General features: G+C 34.9%; 1 protein-coding gene across 1 annotated transcript; it reads left to right on the top strand.

The window, feature by feature from the left end:
* Nucleotides 1-1495: 1495 nt before the first annotated feature.
* On the top strand, nucleotides 1496-18525 carry LOC147398300 (DEAD/DEAH box helicase). Its single transcript, XM_086447458.1, has 15 exons — nucleotides 1496-2388; nucleotides 5091-5316; nucleotides 5421-5666; nucleotides 8752-8886; nucleotides 9832-9956; nucleotides 10245-10384; nucleotides 12339-12409; nucleotides 13356-13517; nucleotides 14446-14532; nucleotides 14741-14914; nucleotides 15270-15314; nucleotides 16346-16702; nucleotides 17200-17577; nucleotides 17688-17759; nucleotides 18233-18525. The coding sequence occupies exons 1-13, from the start codon at nucleotides 1775-1777 to the stop codon at nucleotides 17299-17301; spliced, it is 2484 nt and encodes an 827-aa protein (XP_086303584.1). The 5' UTR covers nucleotides 1496-1774; the 3' UTR covers nucleotides 17302-17577; nucleotides 17688-17759; nucleotides 18233-18525.
* The last annotated feature ends 1037 nt before the right edge of the window (nucleotides 18526-19562 follow it).

Genomic DNA, 19562 nt, shown 5'->3' with positions numbered 1-19562 from the left:
TCAAAACCTCACATGACTCTCTTATTTATAGAATTATAAGGGGGTCTATTACAAAAATCCAGATACAAATATAAAATTGCCCCCTAAATTTCTTTTATCAAGATAGCGAATGCTTATTTACTTAGATAGTGAACGGCCATTCGTTATCTGCCTCCACATGATTTTTTATCTTCTTTTCTTCTCATTCTTACTGATAGTCTTTTGTTCCTCACTTCCCTTGCATTGTCTTTGCTTGTACTCCACTTCTTGCCCAAGTTTATGCCTATTTTAGACACCAAATGAGGTGGGACCATGATACCATACAACACTGTTCCATATGTCCATTGCAACATGAGTTCCAAAACTTTGTAGAATAGAATGGTCTTCCGGCCCACTGTGAAAAATTGTGGGACTTTTTTATTCTTCCTCAATATTTCTAGGGGGTTTGATATCATCGGCTACACTCAAAGCTTTTGGTTCAAACCTCGTTTGTTAACAATATCTCTAATTGGAGGCGGTTTGTCTAACACGATCCCTACACAATTTTTTATATATTGATCAATATGTTATGACTGAGTTTGTTCACATATAGTCTACAGTCACATACTGACAAATTTCACAAAATTTTGGTATGCACATACCCGAGCATTTTAACAAACACATGGTATACACATGCCAAAACATTTAACAACCACTCGATAGGTACCTACCGAAGGTGTAATATATAGTTTGACACTGGACTACCAAACAAATAAAAAACAGTGAATATATCATATAGCGCAATGAATCCAACAAAAATTCAACAAGCACCTTTGAATACACCATTTAGATATCTTAATCAAGTAATTTACAACACCATTATACATCTAGATCTAGAGATTTCAAAGAGAAAAAAATAATAATTAAATGATCGTTTAACATTGAGAAAAACTATAAATTAACATTGTGAGGTATGGTAATCGTGACGATGAGAGACAAAAGATTGGAAGAGAAGAGAGAGATGAGAAACTTTGTGATTTTAGTGGTTTTAAGGTTTTGTGTAAATGTTTGGTGAGTGGGGGTGCATAGAAAATAAACATTAATTTCATTCGGTAATTTATAAGGTGTGTGCTTAAAGAATCAGGTTTAATATTTAAATGTGAATATTGAATAAGTGGGTATTTTTGGCCTGTGCAAATAGCGTCCCCCAAAAGATAATTATTTTGACTCTAAGTACTTTATCAACACTACCCAGTGGCAAATTGACCCGAGTACGTGAGTATAAATAAAGAAGAGAACGGTGTCCTGTTCCATGCATACAAAACAGTGTCTATGTGGCATAATTTGGTTGGATAATGAACACATTCAACTGCGTGAAAAGCTTAGTTAAGAGTCTGAGGTGACTTAAAATTCAATCAAAATATGCCACGTAGACATCATTCCTATGTTTCGAAACAGGACACCGTATAGGATCCCGAGTCTATAAAGATTGTGCCAAAGGACGAGTAAAAGGATCAGTGTGTTGGTAACAATAACTCTGATTTGGATAAAAACCGCCTAAATCTAAGGAAGAGCGCCCACAGCCGTCTGTTAAAAACTTAAAATGCCCTTTCATGTCCAAATTTGCAAATATCTTTCCCGCGAGATGTATTTCCTATCAAAATAACTCCACAAATTTAGTTCCTTTGTTATCCCAAAAAAACCTTTTGGAACCCATTTCTACTGTTCATACGAGCTCCAAAAACCAGACTTTAATGGCGGAGCTCTGTTCCTCAACCATCTTTTAGCTCCTTTGCACCTCTAATTAATCTCACGAATGGCGGCCACTAAAGCTTCTCTGCTCCCAATCTCAATATCCGAACACGACACTTCACTTTCCCTCTTCTTCATGCTCAGCTCATCTTCTAGGGTTTGGAGATTCTTCACAGTCAAGTGTCCTTATCAATACAGAAAGAAACAAATTTCTTTACGGACCAATGCTGTTTACACGGAAGGTATTTCCGTCTCCAGAGGGGCGAAAGTGGCGAATAGAAGAGAGAATCTCGAATCCGAGCCAGATGCGATATCAAATTTGAACGAGAGGATTCGTCGTGATCATGGGAAGAGAGAAGGTTCGAGAACTGTCATGGATTCGGAGGAAGCGGAGAAGTATATTCAATTGGTGAAGGAGCAGCAGCAGAGGGGATTGCAGAAATTGAAGGGTGATAGAGGAGACGGTGAGGGGTTCAGTTACAAAGTTGATCCTTACACGCTTCGCTCGGGAGATTATGTGGTGCATAAGAAGGTGGGAATTGGGAGGTTTGTTGGGATTAAATTCGATGTTCCCAAGGATTCTTCTGATCCAATTGAGTATGTGTTTATAGAGTATGCTGATGGAATGGCGAAACTTCCTGTTAAACAAGCATCTCGTATGCTTTATCGCTACAGTCTGTGAGTTTTTTTTTACCCTTTCGACATCGATTTTTTAATTATTATTATAAATTAATGTTTTTAACGATGTTCTTACTTTATGGGATTTAGAATAGTGTAGAATTGACTCAAGCTACATCTTGCTCATATCCTTGGGGGAAATTTTAGTTTTGAAGAAGGTTCTCAGAACCTCTCTGCTTGTTATGCATCTTACAAGTGTGGTTTTGTGTTGTTGATTTGTTACCAGGGGAATGCACATGTGATGCTTGTATGACTTAAGTCAGACATTGCTTAGTACCTTTGACTGATAGAAATTTTCCAAATAATAAGAATTTTTTGCATAAAAGTAATAGAAAATTTATTAGAAAGGTAAATGGGTAGGTAGAATGAAATATTGCTTTTGTATACATCATTATCAGTTGCAAAAAAAAATCAAGTTTCTAAGGGTATTATATGAATTTTTCATGACATATTTTCATTTAGGGTCTGTTTGATTGCATGGAAATTACTTTTCCATTTAATTCCAAATCCATAGGAAAATTGGTATGGAAAATGGGTAGAGTGGAAAAAAGAAGTTTGGTGTTTGAATGCATTTAGGAAGAATGCAAGGGAAAAAACAAGAAGATTTCCTTGTTTGGTAACATTTAAAATAACTCTTGCTAGCATTCCAATCTATTTATTTTCATTATTCTTGATTCAGATGCTGGTTGAGGCCAAACTAGAGAAACTAATGAGGGATTTCCTATGGAATGATAAGGATGGGAATAAGGAGTCCCACTTGGTCAAATGGCAACTTATCTGCTCCCCAAAAAGAATGGCAGCTTGGGGATTAGAGGGAACGAACAAAGCCCTTTTGGGAAAATGATTGTGATGTTTTGGAGATGAGAGAAAGAGCTTGTAGAGAAGAGTTATCAAAGTGAAGTATGGGGAGAAAAACTCTGGGTGGGAGAGAAGAGAGGCAAAGACTTCCTATTGCTGCATTGTGTGGAAAGGGATTTTGAAAATTTCTCAACATTTCATTTAGGCGATAAGGTTCAAGGTGGCCAAAGGAGATAAGGTGAGATTTTGGGAGGACAAATGGTGTGGCAATTTGACCCTTTCAACTCAATTTCCTTCCCTCTTTGAAGTGTCTTTGAAAAATAATTCACTGGTGCAAGATTGTCTAGTTCGCAATGGGCACGATGGGACTTGATCTTTAGGGGACTTTTTAATGACTGAAAAATCAATGAGGTGGCTTCTCTCCTAGATCTCATTTTACATCTGCACTTTGTTGAAAACGAGGAAGTTCAAATGGGGTGGATAGAGAGTAAAGAAAAGATTTTTTGTTTGTTACTTTTAACAAGTTGTTGCTTCCCACGTTCCATCTTGTTTTTCCGGAGTATGCAATCTGGTAACCTCTAGTCTCGTCCAAAGTTGCTTTCTTCATTTGGTTGGCTTCCCTTGACAAAATTCTAATTCTAGATAATTTGATAAAGACGGGCCTCTTAAACCCAACTTTTTTTGTTTCCTCTGTAAAAGAGATGGAGAAGCTGGAAACCACATTCCCTTGCACTGCCCATTTTCTTCTTGTATTTGGTCTTACTTCCTTTTTCTTTTGTTTCAGTTGGAATTGCTGTTTCCTAAGTCTGTTTTATCCATTTTCCTCTGTTGGACTCAAAATGTGTTCTTCAACTAGAAAAAATACTTGTGGGCTATTCTCCCTCTCACGGTGGGTTTGGGGCTTTGGAAAGAGAGAAACAAAAGGGATTTCCAGGTAGAGGAAAAATCTCTACAGGAGGTGACTCTAGACATTGTGGGATTATTGTTATTTTGGAGTAGACTTTGCCTAGATTTTCAGGGGGTGTTATTTGAATGTTTTGTTTTCAAGTTGGATGAGCTTTGTAGAGTGTAGTGCGGTTGGGGTTTTGTTTTGCTCTTCTTTTTCTTCTCTTTGTTCTTTGTTCTTCTTGCTTTCCTTGTTTAGGGGCCATCTCAACCCCTAGTTTTTATCATTTTTAATAAAAAAATTATACTTAAAAAAAAAATCAGAAGAAGAAGGAAGAGAGAGAGAGAAGCTTACTGGTGACTGCAATCATTGACAGGGGCAATGGTGGTGGTAGGGAAGAAGAAGAATTGGATGGAGAAGATTGAGGTTTGTGATTTGGGGATAATTTTAGGGTGGATTTCATTTTCCCATGGGTGTAGGTGGGAAAATGAAATCCAACCTTTACTAGATTTTAAGATTAGGTGGATTTTCATTTTCCATTAAAAAAACCCAATCAAACAATGGAAAATACCATTTTCCATGGGTAATCAACCACACCCTTACATAAAAATATTATCTTTGTACCAATTTATTGCGAACCAACATATTGATGGAAAGTTATGGTATTTTGAAAATTTTGAACAAAAGTAAAAAAGGCCAAACTACTTTTTAAGAGATGAGATACATGGGAGGTGTTTGTAAATTGGGGTAACTCAAGTCATGTCCATAAAGTGCACTGCATAAATTACAAAACTAACTACCCCAAAATGATGGAATGATCATGAGTTAATATTATAGGGGCATTTATGGAAAAAGTGGCTAAAATAATACACATCACTAAGGGTCCGCTTTCCCTCATATGTGTTAGAGATTATATGATCGATATTACCTTTAGAGAGAATCGTGACACATACGTATAATATTTGTTCTTTTAATTTCTTTTTGATGTGACTTCAATTTTCATTCATATATTTTACAGTCCAAATGAAACCAAAAAACCTCGGACATTGAGCAAATTAAGTGACACTAGTGTATGGGAGAGGAGAAGGATAAAAGGGAAGATTGCAATTCAAAAGATGGTTGTTGATTTAATGGAGTTGTATTTACATAGACTGAAACAGAAGAGGCCCCCATACCCAAGAACACCAGCCATGGCTGAATTCATTTCACGGTTTCCTTATGAGCCCACTCCAGATCAAAAACAGGTGCCTTTTAAGTATGATAGAACAGATTAAAATCTTTCATGTTTTCATTTCTTGATGATTATGTACCCATTACATTATGCATCATTTTACTTTTCATTTTTCAGGCTTTCATTGATGTTGAAAAGGATCTGACTGAGAGGGAAACCCCAATGGACAGATTGATTTGTGGAGATGTTGGGTTTGGTAAAACTGAAGTTGCCCTTCGTGCTATCTTTTGTGTTGTTTCAGCAGGGAAACAAGCTATGGTTCTAGCGCCAACAATTGTTCTAGCAAAACAACATTTTGATGTTGTTTCTGAGCGCTTTTCTCAGTATCCTCATATCAATGTTGGACTTTTAAGCAGGTTTCAGGTATGTAAAGTTTATCTTTTAAGATTCACCATATGCTAAGATTTCATCATCTTTGCTTTTGTTTGATAAGTATTTTGTCATCATTTTATAAATGTCTTTCACATGATATCTTTGCATTCCACCAATAAATTGGTATCTGTTTTTCTTTTCCTATCCCGACTTGGAGCGGTAAGTCCCCTAAACCAGCTCAAGGGCATAGTTTTTGTACCTAAGCTTACACGAAAGACCAGGCTTCCTTAGCAGCATGAAATCAACATCTATAATGCGGCTTCTAGTTCTGAAACCAACCTCCTTTGTCGGAAGTACTTTGCTTTTTAAAGGCCAGCTCATCGAATTAGAGGCATCAATTAGGATTGAAGCTTCAAAACTATCGGAGAGTTCGTCTTGCTGGAAAGCTTTCACTGTAGGCTTTGAGGGCGATGGTGACTCGCCGATGCAAGATAGACAGACCATCTAGAATCTGGAAAGCAATTCTGGCCTCTACTTTCTGTCATCAGCTCTTATTAAATTCAATTTGTGTGAAGTATGCACTCAGAATAAATTACATTTGATAAAGTGTGTTTCTAGTCTTTCTGCACTAGTAATATTGAAACCAAGTTCTAGTGAAAACTAGAGGTGATGGGTGCAGACATCTTTATTTTTCTACTAAAATTGCCTTTTCTGCTATTCCACCTGTTACCATGGACAGTTCTAAGGTCCCATTCCACCGAGGCCTGAAATGACTGGGCATTTTCATCTTGTTTTGTGTTGTTTTTAAATTTTTTAGTTGAATAAGCACATTGGACAAACAGCACTGCTATTGGGAGAAAATCATAATCTTTATTTTGTTGCTTTTGGTGTTGTTTAGCTAGTGCTTTTATAGTCTTAATGTATTTTGATATGATTTCTACTTATGTTGACATTTATCATTTATGGATAATCTGAAATAACCGGATGATTTGGTTTCGGTGAAATTCCATTCCATTAAAGGGGGGGGGGGGGGGGGTGTAAATAAGTGCAAGTTGGTATATAACCATATGTATAACTATCTCATCTACCCTAAATACTTCATCTTATTTTTCATAAAACATGATTTGATATCTTATTATAATAAGTAATATATTAATATCCTCCCTCAGTCACATTTTTTTTAAATAAGGAACGTATATTTGGTTACACCTTTTGGTGTGATTGATTAAATTGTTGAGGGTTGTCAGAAATGTCTGACATACTTGTTTGAGGTCACCGCCTGTCTGTTGAAGAGTGATTGCCAAATGTATGTTGATGAAAGTGAAGAGTTGCATTCAAATTGTTTGCCTGGGAGAGAGAGAGAGATGATATGCCCACATGTGTTGAAGAGGAGGAAGAGCAATATGCTCAACTCAAATGTGACGTGATTGGGCCATGATCAATTTAGGCTAGGACTGAAACTTATTGGATTTTTAATCCGAAAATGATCCTATGATCAAATGGTCTCTACTGGACGCAAATTTGCTTTATTTTGACTCTAGCGTGGGGTCAAGCATCGCCCATGGCCCCTATCGGGCCTTAACATGGACTCAAGATAGGCATCATTGTGGGCTTAACATTGGTTGATGAGGCTTAGGCTATTTGATACTCATAAGAAATGGTTTTTTATTTATTTTAAGTTTTTGGTATTTTTCTTACACAAACAAAACAGAGGAGAGAACTGAGCTTAATCACATGGGCTTTTTTGGACTATTGTCATAGTGGGTTGGACTTTGGGCTCTAATATTGTAATGGGATGAAATAGGAAAAGGTTCACTTGCTCACAATAGAACTTTCTTTTGTTTTTTTGGGGGAAGGGGGTTATCTTCTTCAATGTTCAACCAAATTCATTAGTCGGAATCAATTGAACTGGAAAACCGTTCAAAGGAAACAAGTTGTTTAGGATCTTTGGTTAATAGGAAACTACTTCTGAAGCCAAGAACCAAACTTAAAGGGGTCGTGGGCTACGGCTAGTGTGTGGTTTTTGTGTTCGTGGGTGATTTAGAAAATGGACATGAGCAGGCAATCATTGGTAGTTCCCATCAGCACAGGCATTGCATATGAATGATGAAGAAAATGATCAATGAGGATATATGGCTTGGGTGAAAGTAAATGAGGCAGAGGTGGTGTAGGGGTCCATCAGGATCACAATATTGAACAGAAAGAGTATATTTTGGCCAGACGGGTAGTGATGCCCATCTGCCAGTGGACACCTAGGTCTTAGAGCTTGGTTAGACGATCAATGGCTTGGATGCTATGTTAGACTTTTGAATAATCTGAAGTAACTGGATGATTTGGTTTTAGTGGGATTCCATTAAATAGAGAAATATTAATAAGTGCAAGTAGTTACCTATACATAACTATGCTAACTATCCTAACTAAATCCAATCCTATTTTCATAAAACGTTATTTTGTTGTATCATTTTATTAAGTAATATGCTAATAATAATACATGGAGATATTGGCTTATAAGCCTTCCTATAATTGCCGTGTTTGCCTCCATGTGTTTTTAGGGTAGGTAATGGTCCTTCAATAGTTTTTTTCTTTAACTTATGTACTCCTCATCGGTCCAATGTGATGCAAGGTCACCTTGCATCCTTGAACCGATAACCATCTTTCGGTTAGATAACCTATATTATATTGGCATTTTGAACTAATGCTTACACTCAATAGAGAAGACTCATTCTTGTTTGCTTCATCCTGAGGTTCTAAAATTAGCAGAAGATATGGCTTTTGACAGAATTGAATGGAGGAACTGGTTCCTCCAGCTGACCCCAAATTTTTGGAATAGGCTTTAATAATGGTGATGTTATAAAAATCTTAACTGGCTGTTATGATGGATGTTGTTTCTTAGATTATAGAGGTGCTTGATTAAATGTACATGAGATACACCGAATCATTTTTGGACGTCATTAAAATAGGAAAGTTGTATATCATGATTTTTGAGAATATTTAAGTCTCTAGTTAGGAAATATAAATTAATTAAGTAATGGAAATTATTTCTTCCACAGTGGTGATATGCTTGAATCTTTTCTCATTTTTACCCACTTGGTATATGTATACACATATTTGACATTTAACCTTTTGCAATATGCAGACCAAGGCAGAGAAAGAGGAGTATCTTTCAATGATTAAAAACGGGAATTTGGATATCATTGTTGGGACACATGCACTTCTTGGGAATCGGGTGGTCTATAACAATCTTGGCCTACTTGTTGTTGATGAGGAACAGGTGTCCCTCTAGTTCTGCATTGCTTTTGTATGACATGAACCTCCCCATGTGTGTTGCATTTTCACTTGCTTAGTTTCTTGGGTAATTGAAAGAAACGATTTTTGATCATTGATAATTTTATTAATGGGAACAACAGTACTAAGATAGGAGAAATTGACATAGGATGTGTGCTTTGTTCAAAATTTGGTGATTGAAATTTATAATGAAATGTAAGAGTTTCAGAGTTGGATTGGCTATGCATTTTTTACATTTAGCAATAGAGTTGCCTAACACATTGATGAATTTTTATCATATGGAGTTGGCTTAACATTAATTCTATTCATTGATCAAATTAGTTTATTGGTTATCTTTGCTTAGAGGGCCTTTAAACAAGCATCTAATACTTCTATATGAACAATTTTAGCTGATTCTGCATGTTTGCTTATAAATTTGTCCTTTTTTTTTTAACTGTTAAAATACTTCAAGCAGTTTATTTTTATTTTTTGTTTTTATATGATTCCCTCAACTATATTTTTGAAGTATTGTCTAACTTTCAAACCAAGCTGAAAATCTTATCTTAATCAATGGTTGATAATTTCATCAACAAAATTAGTGTTGTACTCCTGTTAAGGAAGATGACACATAAGTTAAATGTTTATGGAGCAGTCTATGCCTATTAAAATGTCCATATTTGTACATTGATGTTATATGACAAGATTTTATTTTTCTCTTCCTTTATCATCAATAGAATCCATTATTCACTGGAAAAATGAAACCTTAAAATAATGACATCCAATGAAAAAGTAGGACTTATTAAAGCAAAATGAAGAAAGAAACAGAAGAAATCTAGAGGTTGAAATATTTAATTCCTTAGATATCCTTCGATCTTGTTTTTAAAGCTTTCTGTTGTTTTACGTAACTCTTTGAAGAACTCTTGGCTTCCATGTGTTCTTGTTTTTTTAACAGAGGTTTGGCGTCAAACAAAAGGAGAAAATAGCTTCATTCAAAACTTCAGTTGATGTCCTCACTCTTTCTGCAACACCTATACCACGAACTCTTTACTTAGCATTGACCGGGTTTCGTGACGCTAGGTATTAACTTGTCATGGATTTGAATGTGAAGTTTTCTGTTCTTGTTTCTTAAGTTGCTTTATCTTTGGTAGTATGAGATTATTGTTTTATTTCTCATTCATGCCGATATCAAAGGAATTGAGCTGCCTGACATATTTTAATCAATGAAAATAATGTGTATAGGATGAAAATTCCATTGATTTATGTAAGAATCAATGAACATCACCCTATTAAAGAATGCATTCAGCCTAATGGCTCAGTTTGTTAAATTTTGACGTTCCCATAAAAATTCTTTTATTTACATTTCAGTTTAATTTCGACCCCACCACCGGAAAGAGTTCCTATAAAAACTCATCTTTCAGCATATAGTGAGGAAAAAAGCTTATTAGCCGTCAAGTTTGAGTTGGATCGTGGTGGCCAAGTTTTCTATGTTTTGCCTCGTATCAAAGGTATACTTGTTTGTTTTTTTTTTTTTTTTTTGCATAGACATGTCTTCATCCTGTGCAATGTTTAAACATTTTTTGTTTGATCAAATTGTTTCCATAGGCATATTAAAATATATTGTTGTTGCTCTGCCACAACCTTTGTTCGTCGTAGATTATCGAATAGAATAACACAGAACAAATAAAAATAAAACCTTGGCAAGCAAGGGTCGATTCACAGAGACAGCGTAGATTTAGATTTCTGACTTAAAACAAGAGGAGATAAAGAAACCAATTAAACCGATTTATAATGATCAAAACAATTGAAAATAGTAAAAGATGGAATCATCAATGTTAAAAGACTTAGATCGGTCAAATCCACCAAGAACAATCAATCTTATCAGATTGTCTGTGTTTGGTCCTTTTTATCTTGATCCAATCAACAATCTAATGTTATTGGATCGGAAGATGAATTTTATAAAAAACACAAATATAAACCTGAAATTTGTAATTAATCTTAGACAGACAAAATCATAAGAACTACCTTTAATTACTATTAATAAAACATGATTTAACTTGAACTAATCTAAATCTAAACCATCAAAACTAAGGTAACGCAAAGTAATTTTAATGATTAACTACTAAAAAGTGATCACATGTGAAACATTAAACATAAACAACACAAAACACAAATCATCCAAATATGAGTATCTTACTCCTAGCTGCCTCAACATCTGTAATGGAGGGTCTAGCCACAGATCATTGCAAGTTAATGAAAAGCGTAAAATTAAAGAGAAAACAAGAGAAAGGAAGAGAAACGATGCTTCTTATTAATCTTGATTTGAAAACTGGCTGTCTGCTCCTTATGATTACGAAGCTTAAAAAGCTTGAAGAGAAAATAGAGAAATTACAGAAGAAGAAAACTAAAGAAAAAGTTAAGAGAAGATCCCTTCTGGCTCTAATTTGGTATCTATTTATAGAGATAATTAGGGTTATCTCTAAGTTTCCAATATCTTCGCATATCTTCAACGTAACAAACCCTAATTCATTGCGTAACAAGCAAGTCGGTGCCAACTCAATAATTGCTTTTCTGTCTTTGTTGTGCTGTGTGGGAAATTCACTGTGGCACGGTAAATGTGGGCCAAAAGGGCCTAAAAGTTGGGCTGGGCCTTTAACCTAGACTTTGTATTGTAGTTAACGTGCGAAAGTTTCCTGATTCGTTGAGTTGACTGTCATATCTTTGACCTATAAAAAATAAATAACTAAAATTAGGCCCAAATCAAGATTAACACAAAATAATCAATAATTAAGGACTATGCAATGTATTAGGTCAATTTAGGGGGAATTATCAAATAATTCTTCTTAAAGTCTGTAAATCAGGCCTTAAAGATGACTTTCTAGGCCCTGATCGACCTTTTACATTATTATTCATGATTGGATCTCTATCACTTTTTGACCTTTTACATTATTATTCATGATTGGATATCTGTTACTTTTTGTATGGGAAATAGAATAACGGGCATGTGATCTAAAATCTGAACTATTGGAGTTCAAGGTGTTACTTGTTTATTAGAAGATGAGGGAGGTGTTGCAAACCAAAAAATGGTGAATTTAAATTTAATAGTTAATGCTTGTTGTTTGGGACAAGCCAAGGCATCATGGAGACTAGGCTTGTGAGTGAATACATGAGGTAAAGCCTAGTAAACTTTGTCACATGGGGGAGAGACAAGGCCTGGACCTGGCCTGGGTCCATGGGTTCAAGAGTTGGATTTACTCTTTTGTAGTGCTTTTCCTTGTTATCTCATCATCTGTAAGGACTAAAGCAATAATATTTCTGGAGCTTCTTGTATTCATTAGAAATAATCATGGTCTTCAATACCTTGCCTTCTACCATTTTTAGTTGGGTTTCACAAAATATTTAAGTGTAGTTGTTTAATGCTTTGGCTAGTTGATATTGCTCTCTGCCATTCTAATGCGGCAGGTCTCAAAGAAGTAAAGGAATTTCTTGAGATGTCATTTCCAAATGTTGAAATAGCGATCGCGCATGGAAAGGTACTATCTACTTTTATTCACCATTGTAGAATTCCATTAAATATCCTGCTGTCTTTCTTCTTCTTTTTTGTGTAAAAATAATTGTCGATCCTCTTTGTCAAAATTAGAATGACATTTGTAATAACATATATGTTACCTAGAGTTGTCAGAGCTAGTGGTTGGCAATGTCAAAAGAAAACAATGTTTATAAATGCTAATAGACCAGCAAACCTTACATTTTCGTTGTTGGTTTCCAAAGATATTTTATATGACCATTTTGCAATTGAAGCATCTATCATGTGTAAATTGTTGTATGATTTTGTATGTAACTACTCTTCAATTTTACTGCAATGGTATGCCTTCACACATGAAATAACTTACAAATAGTTCTTATTTATTGGGAGTGTTTTTGGAAGTGGCAGTTACTCGGAGTTGGAGTTGGTTGCAAATCCTGAAATCAACTCCAGTGTTTGGTTGGGCCCAGGAATTCTGCTGGGAATTGTCCACAACTCTTAACTCTTGCATTTTGTTGTTCAATTCCCATAGAGGTGGGAGTCGCTTGTTATACACATGTATAAATTATTATAGTAGTCACGGACAAATGTCTCATTGCTCTCATAATTAACACTATTGAGTTTTTTTTTTTTTTAAACATAAAAATGTTCTCCCTGTAAAATAAGATATATTTAGTCCACATGAAATGCAGATATATAGGGCAACTGTGAACATGTTTTGTGAGACATTCGATCAAAAGTCCCATAACGATTCGATCAAAAGTAACATGATCAAATAAAATAGATATTAGTATACGTAACCCACCACATATAAGGTAAGTAGATTTGATGAAGGTTTAAAATCTTGTCTCAAGGTAACATTTTTATTAGTATACTTCACTGTGTTGCTGATTGTTCACAGATAATCTGGTACTGACTATATTAAGATTACATGAATTTATCTTTTTCTGCAGCAATACTCGAAGCAGCTTGAAGAAACTATGGAGAATTTTGCACAAGGAGAAATTAAGATCCTTATATGCACAAACATTGTAGAAAGTGGGCTTGACATTCAAAATGCTAATACTATTATAATCCAAGATGTTCATCAATTTGGCTTGGCACAGTTATATCAGGTTTTGGTGCTTCTTCTGTTTCTATTGTATATGTATAATTAGTAGTTAGTTAGATCAAAATATTTTGTAGGTTAGAGTTTAACTCATAGTTGTGAAAGTGCCGGCAAATCTGTTGGTTGGAGGAACCTTAGTTCCAACAAGAAATGGTAGTGTCAGTAGTACAATTGCCAAAAAGGAGAGACTGAACCTCCTTGTTTGACACCTGCCTCATGTATGGGCTTTCTTTCTTCGGTGGAATAAAAAATAGTCATTTAACAGAGCACCCTTACATTCAGCATTTATCTTTGTTAATAACCAAAATCATAAGTTCAAAGCAGGTTTAAATAAAATATATATCGGAAGATGAAAAGCAAGATTGAGATAGACTACAACTTCACAAGACAGAACTGGGAGGATATTGTATCAAAGGAGAAATAGCTTGCTTTGTTTTTGTTTGTTGTGTCTAGTGACCTCTCTCTTACTAGATTTTCTTTCCTTGCACAATGGGAAATCTGAATCCCCTCCATGCTTCCCTCCTAAAAAAATATATATATACATTCCTAGTAATAAAAATAATAATAATAAGCTCTTGATATTTTACCCGGTGAAGCATTCTCCTTGAGGACTTACCAAAGGAAAGATAGCTCTTTCAAACGAGCTTTGAATGCACAAATCACGTTTTAAAGCTTGAGAGGTAGTGTTAAGGAGGTAGTTGTTGATTTATTATGTTGTACACACTTGTATGTTTTTTAGGGATAATTCCATTGATACATACGGAAAATTTTAATGCTCCTCTACTATTCATGTTCAATTCATAATAGAAATAAATGAGATTTTCAGTCTTCTTCACTTAATGCTGTTAAATTGATCTATGTTCTCTTTTATGTTGCTGCATGGATTTTATACAGGACTATTAATCATTGTATTTGAACTTCTATTATTCTAATAGCTGCGTGGAAGAGTGGGACGAGCAGATAAGGAAGCTTATGCACACTTATTTTACCCCGATAAGTCGCTCCTGTCTGATCAAGCATTGGTGTGTCCTTTATATCACCTTCCCCTTAGCTGTTGATTGTCAACTAAGTAGGCCACTTTGATGTACCAAATATCATTTATAATTCATTTTCTCAACTTTCTCTCTTGCATCAGTTCTTCAGAGTTTTCTAGGCTGTGATCTAATGCACTCATTTGGACTATAATTTTTATGGCTTGAAGTACAATGACTATTTGTGGTTGAACTTTAGGAAAGGCTTGCAGCTCTTGAAGAATGCCGCGATCTTGGCCAAGGTTTCCAACTTGCAGAGAGGGATATGAGTATAAGAGGATTTGGGAATATCTTTGGTGAGCAGCAGACCGGGGATGTGGGAAATGTAGGAATTGATCTTTTCTTTGAAATGCTTTTTGAGAGCTTGTCCAAGGTATGTTCTCCGTTGTGATTCCATTTCAATTTATCTTCTCTATACTGGAAGTTAGGCCCAAATTCTCTGTTCTCTGAGCCTTTCTTTCTTGTTATTCACATACATAAACATGAATACAGTTATCACCAACTCTTCTCAACTTAATCTTTCATTGTACATAATTCCATCTTTTGTTTTGTTCAACTGAGGATAGTCTCATGGATTGATATATTACCAACTGTATGTCCCTAGTTTCTGCTTCAGCACTTTAAAAAGAAAAACTCTACTTCTTTAAGATGAAGATAGCTGGACTTGATGCAGCTTTTTAATTTATACAACTTTTAAGGCTTTAGTTTCGATCTGTTTGATTCCCCAGGTTGAAGATCATCGGCTAACCTCGGTTCCTTATCAGAATGTACAGGTGTTTTCCATATCTGAAAAAGTCTTACATGCAAATCTATGTTTTGATGATATACATAGTAATTAAATCTATATACCGAATACAGGGTGCATGTTACGTGAATAAGGTTCAAACCTGATGGGTCCCACCTAGGAGATGAGTTTTCTCAAGGAATTAATCAACCCAACCAAATGAATGTAACCAATCTGGTGTACCACATTCTTTTGGACAGTCAAAGGAACTCTTAGCTAATATAGGCGATAAAAATGTCTATATATTCAGATGTAAAGCAAACCTCGAATCAATGAGTTTGACTTGGGCACTCTCTTAGGTGGGATCCGTTGAATGGTGGGTCCGGTCACCAGCATGTATGCCACCACCACGTGCACTGAGGTTCTGTTTATGGACAATTTGAGCTGTTTATAACTATGTTACCTGATTAATGGCTTCGCTCAGTTCGAATCAGGGTTTGTGGTTTGCCAGTCAATAATGAAACGTGGGGGTATACAAAGAGGAGGGTATTTGAAGGTTGTAGTAGGGGTAAAAAGATGTTGAAGTTGGTAGATTTTGGGAAGAAAAAAAATCAGTTTTTTTATTATTTAAAGGTTGAAGATGAGGGTACTTGGTCTTTTTCTATTAGCCAATTAATAAAGACTAAGGTCAAAGGGGTAGGCTATCAATTTGAAAATTGATGGGGACATCTTGAATACAATAAATATGTGGAGGGAGATGTGAGTTGTTCTAAACTGACTTCCTTCCACGCTGCGGTCAACACTACGCTGACATGGCAGTGGAAGTGAGTTAAGCATTTTCCAACGTAAAATGATGAGGTTCGATAGGTTCTCTGCATTGTACAAACCAAGAGCGAACTGCACTGGGAACTGGTTTGGTACTTTAATAACGAATTAGGTAACCCTGGCTTATAATAGTAAAACTGTAAATTTACCTTAGTCTACAACTTTGTACATTTATGATGGGCTTCCGAAATCCAGTTACTATGTATTTTGAATAATGACCATCTTTTTTCTGTTTATTTATTTTTCTATTGCCAGCTTGATATAAATATTACCCCTCATCTCCCTTCTGAGTACATAAATTATCTGGAGAACCCCATGGAAATAATTGATGAGGCTGAGAAAGCCGCTGAAAAAGGCACGTGGAGTTTAATGCAATTTACAGAGAATCTGCGACGCCAATATGGAAAAGAACCACGCTCCATGGAGATACTATTAAAGAAGCTTTATGTGAGGAGGATGGCAGCAGATCTTGGAATTACTAGAATATATGCTTCAGGCAAGATGGTTGGTATGGAAACAAACATGAGTAAGAAAGTTTTCAAGCTGATGACAGAGTCGATGACATCCGATGTTCACCGGAATTCTCTGGTTTTTGAGGAGAACCAAATTAAGGTATCTATTTCAAGTTTCAACGGTATATATGATTTTAATTTATATTAACTTATCTTTATAGTATTCTATTGCCTGATATGTTTATCTTTAACCAGAAGTATTTAAATGTTCTCTTTCAACAAATGATTCATATTTGTGGGCATGTTGTCATATTGGGGTTAGTGGGTTCAATGTGTGACATTTGTATCAGTTTCTGATGCTCACACACACGTCTTAGTTTCATTGATGCCAGAAAGCGATCCAATATTTTGGTCCTAAACATGAAATAAGAAAATTTTCTGAATCATATAGTTGTGATCATTGAATTGGGTTAATTTTTCAACTTCAACATCTCTTTGGTGGGATTAGTTAACCACAGATGGGGGATTCAAGACCTGTCATCACCTATAAACAAATGACCAGCTCTCCCTCCAAAAAGAATTAAAAATAAATAAAACTAGAAAGCTATATAGGATGATCTTATGTTCCTTGCTGTTTTTTGCTGTCTTGTATGACAGGCAGAACTTCTTCTGGAGCTACCAAGAGAACAACTCCTCAATTGGATTTATCAATGCTTGGCCGAACTTCATGCTTCATTACCTGCTCTTGTGAAGTACTGATTCTCTTGACAGAAAAGCTGTTCCTTTGCTTAGTTTCTCTGTTCTTGGATTCTTTCCAGTTGCAGATTCGAGATTGTATATCAACATTGGCTGGGTATCGTGATACTAAAATGTGGGTGCCTCAGAAATCTTTGAGATATCACTCGGATTCTAATGCTGGCGGCCTTTTTATAGATCAGATAAAGGCATCTTTGCAGAGTTCAAAACGATTGACACAATAACTAGATATTAGATAATATATATTCATTCATGTAGAACTACAATATTTGCTCACAGGTATGTAATTTAGACAGTCTGAAGCCATCCTACTTGTTCAATTAGTCTTTTATTTTTAACATATTTTTACTACTTGTAGTATTATTTGTACTCTCTTTTCTTTCTTGTAGAATTTTAGGTCTGGAAGGAATTCTACAAAATATAGAGGTGGGCTTCAGGTGCTGCTACCATTTTTCTTCTAGGTGAGAAAACTCTACTCTGGGAAGACCATAGTGACAAAAATCGTGATTAAATCATGATTTTAATAGTTGCTGATTAAATCACATTTATTTCTTTTTACCAAAAATCATGAAGCTTCTGTAAAAATCAAATGGACAAATTTTTTTTTGAAAAAAAAAAAAAATCATAGATTAGTTTTTTTTATAGCATTTTTTAAATGTTATTTTATCATTTAATATATGAAATACATATCTTTTACATTTTTTTTATACTTAACAAAAATTAGATTAGTTTTATTTTTTTAATTTATCCGATGTTTTCATGACTTTTTCCACTTTTGCCAACTTTTTCTGAAGCTCTCTTTTCGAATCATTCCCTAACCCCAACTTTGTTACTGTGGAGAAGACCAATTGGCTTAACCTATTTCATAACAAGCAATTCCTACTATCTTGAATTTCAGAGTTGGCTAACATTTCTTTTCGTGTGGTTCCTGTAGCCTATAGGGGAATGCTCTGACATGAAGTTGTTACCTCCAACTTCCAATTCCAACCAGTTTAGTAACTTAATTATCGGATAAAGGGAATCAGTCAGGTTATAACATCAGAGAATGGGGACATATACATATATCATCACTGTTGAATGTATGAATGTAGTAAATTATTTTTAGATTATTTAGCTTTATCAACTCCAGTTGGCTGTATTTATTTGTTGCTTGCATTTTCATAGAAAGAATCAAGGCATCCTTGTATTGAAAACGAAATCCTCTTCACTCAGCCTTACTATACGTTATATGTCCGTATTCTTTTTTTTTTTTTAACCTATATTCAGTGATGCATGTAACCATTGTGCAGCCTGGAATACTACGTGACGTGCCGTGCGCACGCACAAGAAGACACTAGTCTCTCTTAGGTAGGACTTGAGTGATGCTCTTGTGGTGGGTGGTTCATTGTATTGTGTCTCATGATGATCACTCAAAAAAGTTATATCTTGAGCTCCTTTGCAAGATGCCGACTCTGTACAAGTAAAAGTTGGCGTACCATACATGCAAGTTGGGAGCTAAGGCTAAAACTCTAAACGAGGCCTTTTTAATCTTCGAGTTTTTTATTTTTTATTTTTTTTTAATCTTTTAATATTCGAAGGGAAGGGCCTTAAAACAACTTAAAAAAGAAAAGAACCTTGAAGTTTTTACAGCTTTGAGAATTTTTTGATTTTGTTTTTGGAAACTAGCAACTTTTATTAAAAAAAAAAACTTTCCTTATTAATGTTTAAACTCTTACTAAGGATCATCGAGCTCAAATAGATTACCAAATTTAAAACTAAAATTCAATAGTGGAAAACAATATTAATTTTTTTTTTTCAAAGTTGGATAGAATTTTGTCCTCCATAACCCCATGGCATAGGATCATACTTTTGCATGTAAAAGGTGAGCTCATATATGGTAAGTGTGGAAATCTTACCAAGTTAGGTGTTGCTTGTTAAATTGAAAAAAATAAGTGCTTAATAGTATTAAGCGCTGAAATTTATAAGCGTTGAATTTAAGTGCTAAAAAAGTTGTTTGTTTAGATGTTGAATCATATTTGTTACACATTGCTGAAGTTGGTAAATTGTCTTTGTTACCCTTATAATCATATTATACATTGTTTGCATGTTTCAAATGCTTATTTCTTATCAAACACAATAAAATATATTATTTCTTATAAAATTAAAATACAATTCATTTTTAAATAATAAATAATACTCAAATCTTTAATTTATAAATAATAATTTCTATTTATAAAAGCCCACGAATTTTAAATTAAAAATAATAATGTCATACAAGTCACCAA

This window comes from Akebia trifoliata, chromosome 7, assembly GCF_017979445.1.
Source record: "Akebia trifoliata isolate Shusen 1 chromosome 7, ASM1797944v1, whole genome shotgun sequence".
In the NCBI taxonomy this organism is placed as follows: domain Eukaryota; kingdom Viridiplantae; phylum Streptophyta; class Magnoliopsida; order Ranunculales; family Lardizabalaceae; genus Akebia; species Akebia trifoliata.
Note: the sequence above shows the minus strand (reverse complement) of the source record. Positions and strands in the feature narration are given on the sequence as shown.